The sequence below is a fragment of the Schistocerca piceifrons genome, chromosome 1 (assembly GCF_021461385.2).
Source record: "Schistocerca piceifrons isolate TAMUIC-IGC-003096 chromosome 1, iqSchPice1.1, whole genome shotgun sequence".
NCBI classification, from domain to species: domain Eukaryota; kingdom Metazoa; phylum Arthropoda; class Insecta; order Orthoptera; family Acrididae; genus Schistocerca; species Schistocerca piceifrons.
The window spans coordinates 512394468-512406827 of record NC_060138.1 but is presented as its reverse complement, the minus strand read 5'-3'; the positions used below and the strand labels follow the sequence as shown (position 1 = coordinate 512406827).

The 12360-nt window shown below is 45.2% G+C and overlaps 1 protein-coding gene across 1 annotated transcript in view; it reads left to right on the top strand.

Annotated features, from left to right (window-relative positions):
• LOC124789099 (myrosinase 1-like) overlaps nucleotides 1-12360 on the top strand; it is a 190114-nt gene that overhangs the window by 60499 nt on the left and 117255 nt on the right. The window contains exon 2 of the mRNA XM_047256391.1: nucleotides 4124-4321. Within this exon, the coding sequence (XP_047112347.1) occupies nucleotides 4195-4321 (127 nt within the window). The 5' untranslated portion in view covers nucleotides 4124-4194. The remainder of the gene's footprint in view (nucleotides 1-4123; nucleotides 4322-12360) is intronic.

Below are 12360 nucleotides of genomic sequence, written 5' to 3'. Positions count from 1 at the left end.
CACCGCATCGAAACGGCATCAAGAAGGCGTTGGCCCACGCTCCACTGGAAAGAGCGGGCAGTGCCACACCTCCAGCAAGAGAGACGTTAGCGCCCCCTGTCGATGCTAATTTAACCAGACACCCATCGCTGATCGGCGCAGTTCGGTTGCAGATTTCGAGAGTACCAGTACAGAGTAACAGGAAGACGCTACTTTGTTTGCGTTTTTCGAGTAGTAATAGAAAAAATGGTTCAAATAGCTCTGAGCACTATGAGACTTAACATCTTAGGTCATCAGTCACCTACAACTTAGAACTACTTAAACCTAACTAACCTAAGGACATCACACACATCCATGCTCGAGGCAGGATTCGAACCTGCGACCGTATCAGTCCCGCGGTTCCCGACTGCAGCGCCTAGAACCGCAAGGCAACCGCGGCCGGCGTAGTAATAGAAAGTAAAGTACTTGTATGTAGGAAGCACAGGAACCACAAGAAGTTAAATTTCTTTTACTTTGAGAAATAAAGTTTTCAATCAATTAGAAAGTGTTTTGTGTGGATGATTTAGGATTCCTGGCACTGGCCATCGCAACTTCTCTCCTTCCTTGTTTCTGTCGCTGCTGACTCCTACAGTAGCCAACAGAACATTTTGTGCTGAATGATGATAAACAAACACCATCCAAAAAATTTTGTTTATTATTCTATAAATTTAAAATTGTCGATAGTGTAACATTAAGCTGTTGAGGCGTAAACTAGGATAACCATCGAGGTAAGTACACTGAGGAGACAAAATTCATGGGATAGCCATCTTCATAAATCCAGAAGGCGGCAGTATCGCGTACACAAGGTATAAAAGGGCAGCGCTATGGTGGAGCTGTCATTTGTACTCAGGTGATGTATGTGAAAAGGTGTCCGACATTATTATGGCCACACGACGGGAATTCTTTGAACGTGGAATGGTAGTTGGAGCTGGACGTATGGAACATTCCACGTAGGAAATTGTTAGGAAATTCAGTATCCCAAGATCCACTGTGTCAAGAGTGTGGTGAGTACACCGGATTTAATGGGCATTACCTCTCACCACGGACAACGCAGTCGCGGACGGCCTTTACTTAACGATCGAGAGCAGCTGTGTTTGGGTAGAGTTGTCAATGATGACAGACAAGCAACACTGCGTGAAATAACCGCAGAAATCAATGTGGGACGTATGACGATCGTATCAGCTAAGACAGTGCTGCGAAATTTGGCGTTATCGGGTTATGGAAGTAGATGACCGACGCAAGTGCCACTGTTAACAGCACGGCATCGTCTGCACCGCCTTTTCTCAGCGCGTGGCCATATCGATTGGACCATAGACAACTGGAAAAGCGTGCTTTGGCCAGATCAGTACCGATTTCACTTGGTAAGAGCCCACGAAGCCATGGGCCAAAGTTGTCAACAGGGCACTGTGCAAGTTGGTAGCGGCTCCATAATGGTGTGGACTGTGTTTACATGGAATGGACTGGTTCCTCTGGTCCAACGGAACCATTCTTTGATTGGAAATGGTTATGTTCTGCTACTTGGAGACAATTTGCAGCCATTCGCAGACTTCACGTTACCAAACAACGATTGAATGATTATGGATGACAATGCGCCATATCAACGGGCTACAATTGTTTGCGACTGATTTGAAGGACATTCTGGACAATTTGAGCGAATGATTTCGCCACCCAGATCGCCCGACATGAATCCCATGCAACATATATGAGACATAATCGGGAGGTCAGTTCGTGTACAGAATCCTGCGCCGACAACACTTTCTCAATTATGGACGGCTGCAGAGGAAGCAGGACTTCCCACGACTTTTTGAGTCCATGCCACGACGAGTTGTTGCACTACGCAGGGAAAAAGAATTTCAGACACGATATTAGGAGGTATCTCACGTCTTTTCTCACCTCAGTGTGTATCCACAGGAGTTGCGAATTTGAGAATCTACTCGTGGGGGTTCTTCTTCTATAAACAGAACAACGATGTACACTCCTGGAAATGGAAAAAAGAACACATTGACACCGGTGTGTCAGACCCACCACACTTGCTCCGGACACTGCGAGAGGGCTGTACAAGCAATGATCACACGCACGGCACAGCGGACACACCAGGAACCGCGGTGTTGGCCGTCGAATGGCGCTAGCTGCGCAGCATTTGTGCACCGCCGCCGTCAGTGTCAGCCAGTTCGCCGTAGCATACGGAGCTCCATCGCAGTCTTTAACACAGGTAGCATGCCGCGACAGCGTGGACGTGAACCGTATGTGCAGTTGACGGACTTTGAGCGAGGGCGTATAGTGGGCATGCGGGAGGCCGGGTGGACGTACCGCTGAATTGCTCAACACGTGGGGCGTGAGGTTTCCACAGTACATCGATGTTGTCGCCAGTGGTCGGCGGAAGGTGCACGTGCCCGTCGACCTGGGACCGGACCGCAGCGACGCACGGATGCACGCCAAGACCGTAGGATCCTACGCAGTGCCGTAGGGGACCGAACCGCCACTTCCAGCAAATTAGGGACACTGTTGCTCCTGGGGTATCGGCGAGGACCATTCGCAACCGTCTCCATGAAGCTGGGCTACGGTCCCGCACACCGTTAGGCCGTCTTCCGCTCGCGCCCCAACATCGTGCAGCCCGCCTCCAGTGGTGTCGCGACAGGCGTGAATGGAGGGACGAATGGAGACGTGTCGTCTTCAGCGATGAGAGTCGCTTCTGCCTTGGTGCCAATGATGGTCGTATGCGTGTTTGGCGCCGTGTAGGTGAGCGCCACAATCAGGACTGCATACGACCGAGGCACACAGGGCCAACACCCGGCATCATGGTGTGGGGAGCGATCTCCTACACTGGCCGTACACCACTGGTGATCGTCGAGGGGACACTGAATAGTGCACGGTACATCCAAACCGTCGTCGAACCCATCGTTCTACCATTCCTAGACCGGCAAGGGAACTTGCTGTTCCAACAGGACAATGCACGTCCGCATGTATCCCGTGCCACCCAACGTGCTCTAGAAGGTGTAAGTCAACTACCCTGGCCAGCAAGATCTCCGGATCTGTCCCCCATTGAGCATGTTTGGGACTGGATGAAGCGTCGTCTCACGCGGTCTGCACGTCCAGCACGAACGCTGGTCCAACTGAGGCGCCAGGTGGAAATGGCATGGCAAGCCGTTCCACAGGACTACATCCAGCATCTCTACGATCGTCTCCATGGGAGAATAGCAGCCTGCATTGCTGCGAAAGGTGGATATACATTGTACTAGTGCCGACATTGTGCATGCTCTGTTGCCTGTGTCTATGTGCCTGTGGTTCTGTCAGTGTGATCATGTGATGTATCTGACCCCAGGAATGTGTCAATAAAGTTTCCCCTTCCTGGGACAATGAATTCACGGTGTTCTTACTTCAATTTCCAGGAGTGTATATAGGTGAACTTCGTGTTGGTGCAGATTTTTCAAAGTTATCAAAATATGCTTGTCGAGGGTTGCACTGATGCGCCGTCATTCATCGGCGACGACCTCGTGAAGCAGTTTACTATTAGAGAACTGAGGAGCCATTCACACAGGGACTGTGATGTACCATTCAAATCAAGAGACGCAGCATTCTCAGTGCTCGTGCCACGCTGATCAACAACCCGCATCCAAATACTTGTATGCGTTTGCTCTGGGAGGGTGACATGTGGCTATTCGTCTTGTACCACTAATCATGTTCCCAAGAACTTTCATGTATCCTTACATCTAAAGAAAACACTGTACCATCAACATCTTTGTAAATACACGATAATGCAGACGGCTTTCATACACTTGTCTCGTTACCTACCATTAGGGATGCAGGAATACAAAAGTTAATCTTACGACACAACAAGTGGCTCAGTGTCGTTGTTGAATAAACTCAAGAGCAGCCTGCAGTTGCTGCATGTACAGCAATAAATTTTATCAGGCCACTGTGTTTGCTTTTTGTTTCCGGTTCTGCGGCAGCTTGCTTTTCTGGTAATCTTAGTGTTACGATTCTTCACTTTCATTTCAAAAGTGAGAGTCGTACTACTCCATGTTTTCTGCTATACCAAGCACATTCAGCAGTTTGCGTCTTCCGTATTGGTTACATGACTTTTTTTCGTTTTTTGATCTTGCAGGATACGTCCGTCGACTAGTTAGTTTGGCGTGTGGAGACGGCAGGACTGCTGCATTGTTGTGACGTAAGAATATGGCTACGAAGAAAGCTCCACCGGCAGCGACTTCATCAGTCGCGGCAGAGCGCTGCTTCCCTCCGGGCTTCATGTTTGGAGCCGCCACTGCCGCCTACCAGGTAGAAGGCGGCTGGAATGCAGATGGTGAGTTGTCCGGACCCTGACCCAGAGGAGATCATTCTCCTAAAGCTTTTGTAAAAGTCCTGCCAGTGTCACACTTTTCAATTTTGCCTTACAAGCGTACTTCACCAAGTGCAACGTAATGGGTTTTTGAGAAAGTAGTTTCTATTTTCCTACCTGTTGCTCTGATCTACGTTTCTGTTATCCTGCTCCGTTCAATGAAAATAGTTATTAAGAAACAAATCACTAATGACTTTTCTTTCTTACAATATGTCTCTCATTTAGATCTAACATTTAATCTCTTGATTAAAAATCTACGGCCTTGAAAAAAAAACTGAACGAATCTTCCTTCGTTCCATCTACGCGAGATTTACAGAACTAAGAATCACACTGAACGACTATTTCTCACGTGAAAAATGATAAAACTTCATTAAAATATTCGAAGTGTGTTGCCTCATTCTTAAAAAGTCAAAGGCTGTGAAAACAGAAACAAGAGGAAATAATGAATATGGACGCATGAAAAAGTTCGAGGTAGCTTCATTCAGTCCGTGAGTAACTGGGTACACCACTGCTCCATCGCCTTGACCACTCTCAGCCATGTTGGGTAAGCCATTTTCTAAATATGTCTTACCCTTTGGGAAAGAGGCGGGTGGACAATGAGTAAACCAGAAAATACATTTTCCTTACCTATTCCCGTCACACTGTATTTCATAACCTGGCTAACACCAAACCTACACATGTGGTATACGCCCAAAAGATCGTCCAGTACGTTCCTAACTCTGCTCCAATAATCCCTTTTCCCCAGACATCCACCCTTTAATTTGACTGGTATGGTGTAATGTCCAAGACCAAGTGGCAACACCGAGTTAATTAACTGTCCGGCATCCTATGTTGAATCCTCATACCGATCCTTGGTAGATCGAGTGATTTCTTGTCCAGCGACTGCACTTTTAATCACAGCGTTCTGTCATAGAAAAGATTCAAGTGCGGATGCATCGTAAGTGACGATACATCCATAGCATACTCTGCAAGCCACCTAATAGTATGTGTCGGAGGGTTCATCTGGCAACACTAACTGATCACCCCTGTCCTGTTCCATTCGCAAATGTCGCACGGAAAGAATGATTCTCGGTAAGCATCTGTATTAGCTCATATGTCTCGAATTTTCTAATCTCGGTCATTATGCAAGAGATATATGGGAGGCAGTAATATGTTGTCTGATTCTTCCCGGGAAGTGCTCTCTCCGTGATGCATAACGCCTCTCTGGTAACGTCTGCTAATAGGGTTTCTTTAGGCATTTCGGTAACGCTCTAGCGACGACTAAACGATCCCTGACGAAAGGTACCGCTCTTCGTTGCATCTTCTCTATATCTTCTATCAGTCCTACATGGCAAGAATCGCATATTTATGAATAACACTCAAGAATCGGTCGCACAGGCGCCTTATAAGTCACTTTCTTCGTGGATGAGATACACTTCCTTAAGATTCTTCCTGTGAACCTCTGTCTGGCATCTGCTTTTCCTGTTATTTGTTTTATGCGGGCATTCCACTTAAGGTCGTTCTGGATAGTACCTACTTGATATTCTACGGCAGATACTGTTTCCGGCAGTTTGTCATCAATAATGTAGCTGTACAGTAGTGGATTTCTTTTCCTATGTATGCGCCATATGTAACATTTATTTACGTTCAGGGCCAACTGCCAGAGCGAGCACCATTCATCAATCCTCTGCAGGTTATTCTGCAAATCGATACTGTTTTTTGGCGTTGCTACTTTGTTATAGACAACCGCACAATCTGCGAACAGTCGTAAAGAGCATCCGACGCTTTCTACTAGATGATTTATACACATTGTGGACAGCAACGGTACTGTCGTACTTCCTTGGGCTACTCCGGAAATTAACATTTCATCTGTCGGTCTTCAATGGATTACAAATAAAACCCAACCAGTTGTAAATTACAGGTTTATTAAACATTTATCATGGTTCCGACGGTTTTAAAATCGTTTTCTTCAGAACATGTTGTACCGAGAATCATTATTTATAACCAATGTTGGAGTCGTTCACTCTGTCTAGTACATGTCATCCACCATTTAAAACACATTATACAAAAGTGGTAGCCGTCTACTGCAGGGCTTTGTCTTAAAGCTTTTTTAAAATGTCACGTATTCTTATTTAATGTATTTTAAAATGTGATTACGTTGATGACATGTACTAGACAGAGTCAAGGACTCCCACATTGGTGTAAATAATGTGATTCTACGCAAATATCTTCTGAAGAAGACTGTTTTAAAACTATCGAAACCATGGTCAAGGTTCAATAAATCTGTATTTTGTAACTGTTTGGCTGTTATTTCTAATGCAGTGAAGCTCTTGCAGGCACAGTTGCTGAAGCACAGCCATGTTCATAATCTGTCGATTTTCTTTCTTTGAGACCAACATAGATATATCTAGACAGCAGGATGATACAGTTCTGTGAAAATGATCATGGGATTATATGCAGTAGTTCAGTATTTTTAATAGTATCCCCAAAAGGGAATTTGTTTTAGCATGGTGCTGAGTCAAAGAAAATAGGTACAAGGAATGGAGAATCTAAAAACGGAAGAAAAAATAACTATATTTTTTCATAACAGAAGAACACTGAAAGTTGTATGTGATTCCATTGTTCTTCAGTCAAATCTTCCGACAGTACTTAAATGATCAGCTACCTCGTATTTTGATTCCGCAAATTGACGTCGAAAGAGGCATAGCACCGTACAACCTGCAGAATAACTCCTATTTTAAATGCATTATGATTCCGTATTGTCTTACCAGATATACAACGTTGGTTACAGAAGTTTTCACACTAGTAATATTCCACTTAAATAAGAAAGTTGGTTGTCGGATCTACAACATCCGGTCCGCGACAGACAAGTTTTAAAACCGTGTTACGTGGACATTTATCTACAGTAACATTAATCTCAAGCATTTTTTCTGGTACTGGAGGACTGTTTTAAGTGGTTCGTCCTTTGCAGCAATAAGGCTCGCAGAGGAGTCACTCAAATAATGTGCGTTCCCTTGATAAAGCGTAGTGCGTCATCCCAGTTCATATAGTTACTAAATACAGCTTTCTTGCGTAGTTATGTTGACTGGCGGAAATGTTAATCACTCAAGGAACATCGCGGAAATATCATGAAAGCATTGTAGCAGGACGTTACGGTGTTAAAACTATTCTATATTGGTGGCGAACAGATGATGGAATCGTCGCAACAGACATGCTTCTCTTCCGCCGTCAGTGGGTTGCGACAACGACTCGGAACGGACACAGGTGCTGATACGATCCGGAAGGAGGGCACAGTGTCCGCTCTTGGGACACGTCGCTCTCGGATGTTGCAATTGAGTGTGGAGGTCGCGAAGATACATCACGTCGGAATCAAGATCTGAGCTTATTCTACTGCGGACAGCTTGGGGTATCTTACCGACCACAGGAGTACGCGAGTACGCGTATAGTGCTGTCGCACAGACACACAGGCGTAATCTGTGGACCATTGAATGAGGATACCGTTTCATGACGGTCAAAAGTAAGGACAGACCCTTTCGATAACGTATCGCTGCAGTACTGGAAAGGAAGACGAGCGAGATTATCACGCCGTCAACGACGTTGACATCAGAGGCGCAGCACAATCTCGACTTGGAGAAATCGATCGTCTTTCCCCGACATCCCAGTGTTTGTGTTAAGATATTTAGAGAAACTAACGAATACTTAAAGCTACACTGTTTTTATTTTATTTACTTATCTTTGTTCTTGCTATTAGTTTCGAGGTCATGGCACCATACTGAAGCAATCATCCAATCTTGGATGTAGGCAGAAATGTCCCCTTGAAAGTGGATCTACGACCCTCAGACTAACAATAGGGAAAAGTGTGTTCCCACAGCAAATACGGAATGGTCATAATTAAACTTTCGGTACTTGAGCCATTGTATACGGAAAACTATTTACCGTTGAGTATCCAGTTTTATAGGAATGATGTTCGGAGTACTCGCTGCAGGTTTGCCGGTGGGCGCCGGTGCTGGTACGGCTAAGTAAGGCCGAAACAGAAGCATCAGTGAGCATTTTGCAGACAGTCGAAATGGATCTCGACAAGGTGAGCAGTGCTTCACTCGTAAATCTGTTTTATCAAAACTGCAGCAATAGTGTATTTAGCTGTTGGATGCTTTGAAGGAATACGGAGAGGTCCTCCTTTCCCATCGGGGTTGAATAACATGATTCGGAAGTTCGTAACAACTGGCGATTTGGGAACTGCTGCTGCGAGAGGCCGACGGCCAGTTGCGCCGCGAATATTGTTGAAGAAGTTGCTGTTGCCATGGCTGAGAATACTGGACGCATGGTGCGCTCTTCAAGCATTGCACAGTCTGTTCATGACATCTGAACATTTCATGGTCCACCGTTCCAAAAGTACCGCAAACCATATTTTGAAATGTTATCCAGGCTGCCGTGAAGGCAAATGAACCCCACATTGAGCAACAATTGTAACCTGAAATGTAAACAGGGTATGCAATTTACAAAGGCTACTCACTCATTTCGAAATTAAACCGTATTTCTTTCAGTGGTTTATTCATTATTTCTCTTCGGCATGTCCTTACAGATGTTTCCATGAAGTTTGAGCATTCATGAGCACCGCTGTGTTACTCCAGATCATTGCTAGGACCGCCATCTCTATTGCCACGTAGTCCGTATTCACTTACTGTAAGACGTATACGGAAATTAATTACACCGTTTAGTAATAACTGAAACACTGCAGAATGGAGCATAATAGACAATCGATCCACTGTTGGAGCAATACCAACGGGGTTCCAGGAGAGGGCCAGCATTGCTCTCGTTTCTGAAACTCAGGAATGGAAAATTCGTGGTGACTTGCGCCGATTTCAGGAAGGCGTACAGCTTAAATGATCTAACTCCCCTATTTCAAATTCCTGAAGAGTTTTGATTAGATAACAAGACAAAAACGACTACCCAGCAAAGAGAGTTCAGAGGAGAGACGGCTTACGCCTTTGAACCCAAAACAGGTGTGAGACAAACAGATAGGCCATCGCCCCTGCTCTTCAACTGCGCTTTAGATAAGGTCATCCGAGAAAGGTGGAAAGAAATGAACAGAAATGAGCTAAGGCTAGCCTACAAGTACATGAATCTTACATTCGACAGTCAGCCTTTCCGAAAGATCTAGTGGTCTTTTACACTCCATAGATACAAAAGACAGCTAAAGGAAGGTATCGATTGATAGTACACATTCTGAAACATCAAGGAATCATCAGTTTAGCATTGCAGCGAAATGTGTGAGGTAAAAATTGCAAAGTGGGACAAAGAGATGAATACACTAAACAGGTTCAGATGGATGTAAGTTGCAGTGGTTATGCAGAGATAGAGACTTGCATAGAGTAGAAGGAAGAAGACCACAACAACAATAACATGTCTCGTGAAGTCTTCGCTAATTTCGATGAAGTATCTGTACTGAGTCACATTAAAAGTGGAAGCAACACCAAATAATAATTTGAATAAAGATATAAAATTTCGTGAACTATTTGTGTAGGTAACATATTTAAGTGATTAACACTGCCAAATCACAGCTTAATGTAAGCACGACATAAGCAATTGCAAATGTGAAATACTGGTACATTAATAACGGGTGTAGCGGCCGGACTGTTGATTACAAGCATGCAGACATGCATGCATTGTGTTGTGACAGGGCCTGGATGTCATTTTGTGAGATGAAGTTCCATGCCTGTTGTACTTGGTCAGTCAGTACAGGGACGGTTAATGCTGTTTGTGGATGACGCTGGAGCTGTCGTCCGATGATGTTCCATATGTGCTCGACTGGAGACAGATCTGATTGTCGAGCACACCAAGGCAACATGTCGACACTCTGAACGTCGTGTTGGGTTACGACAGCCGCATGTAGGCGAGCGTTATCCCCTTGGAAAACATACCCTGGAATGTCCTTCATGAGCCGGCCGGAGTGGCCGAGCAGTTCTAGGCGCTACAGTCTGGAACGCGACCGCTACGGTCGCAGGTTCGAATCTTGCCTCGGGCTTGGATGTGTGTGATGTCCTTAGGTTAGTTAGGTTTAAGTAGTTCTAAGTTCTAGGGGACTGATGATCTCAGAAGTTAAGTCCCATAGTGCTCAGAGCCATTTGAACCATTTTTTTGCTCTTCATGAATGGCAGCACGACAGGTCGAATCACCAGACTGGCGTACAAACTTGCTGTCAATGTGCTTGGGATAGCCACGAAAATGCTCCAGCTGTATACGAAATCGCACCCCAGACCATAACTCCAGAAGTATGTAAAGGGGGACTAGCATGCAAACAGATTGGTTGCAGGCCCTCAACTGGTCTCCTGACCAACACACAGCCGTCACTGGCAAAGAGGCAGCATCAGCTTTCATCAGAAAACAAAATATACCTCCACCCTGCCCTCCAATGAGATCTCGCGTGACTCCAATAAAGTCGCAGATGGCAGTGGTTTAGGATCAGTGGAATGCATGTTAAAGGCATCTGCCTCGGAGTTGTCCTTGTAATCGATTTGTAACATCGTTGTGTAACTGTGGTGCCAACTGCTGCTCAAATTGCTGCTGCAGATGCAGTGCGATGCGTCAGAGCCACACGCTGAACACTACTCTCTCGGTAGTGCAACGTGGTGGCCCAGAGTCCGGTCTCCTTGCGACCATCCATCGGTACCACCGCTGCCTGCAATCATGCACAATGGCCATATTCCTGCTAAGTCTTTCTGCAATATAGCAGAAGAAACATCCAGCTTTTCGCAGTCCTATTACACAACCTCGTTTAAACTCGGAGAGGTGCTGATAATGGTGTCTTTGCCGCCTTAAAGGCATTCTTAACTAACATCTGTTCACCATGTTCAATCTCAAAGGTAATTAATGCTCACGACCGTTACAGCGTGTATTTAAAGAACCTGATTGGAATCCTGATAGTGGCGCTACTAGGCCACTACATCTTTCAGATGTAGAAACACGACTTTCCTTTACATAGCACAACTCCTTATTGGTTTTGCGATTTTTTTCTGTCAGTGTACTGTGAATGTAAGAGCTGTAATAAACTACCAGTTCTAACATGAAAAACTGTTTTCATTAACTCTCAATCAGTCCAAATGGAAATCATAGTTAAAACGTTTTGTAAACGTGTAAGGCAGCAAAATAAATGGTCAGATTCGCATCTTACATGAGACCTTTACAAATCGCAATGAGAAGGTGAAGATGACACTTAACGTAAAACGGCAGTTATGAAAACATTTGCCTATCAATATGTAATGCAAAAAGGGATGACAGTCAATCGACAGTAATTAACACACCATTCCTATACAACGTATGTCTTTGAGTGGTAGGTAGAACAGGGAACGCGAGTAGAGTCGCTTTTAGTTTAGAAAAGCCAGCTCCACAATGACGTAGCGAAGCCGTGCTGTGGGAATTAAGCCAGAAACCACTGAAAGGGGTGGCAGGAAGGAGGACAGCGACCCAAGACCAGGTGATTCAAGCTGGAGGACCACCTGTAGCGAGGTATCTGCTCAAGGGCAGGAAGAAGCTTTGGAAAACTGCGTTTCGAAATTCCAATGGGATACGAACAAAACCAAGTGACGCATTTTCGGCCAGCGAGTGTGACACACAGAAAAGGTCAATGTACTTTAGGCTTCTAGAATGGACACAAAACATCCGATTGGCGGAACCGCACTGGGAAGGAGAAAAATACTGAAGTTTTAACGCAGTTTGATATAAGGGATATTGTGATTCATAGGGTGTGTTTCTACAAAATAAGAGGAACGCTCCTATTGGTCGAAAAAAGCCATGATGTGAAAAAGGAACCCAAGTGGAGTGAGACATTTCTGCCATGAGTAGGACAAGAGAGAAATTTCAGAAGGGGATTCTTCTCTGAACTGACGTCAAGTGCAGAATGGAGCACTTAACGCTCCGTACTATGCAGAGAAGAAATTTGTGTGGACACTCCGTTCACAAGGGCTGCATTCCAGCTAAAGAATTAGCTGTAGCAATGTTTAGCTCCAACTGTGGAGAAACGAACC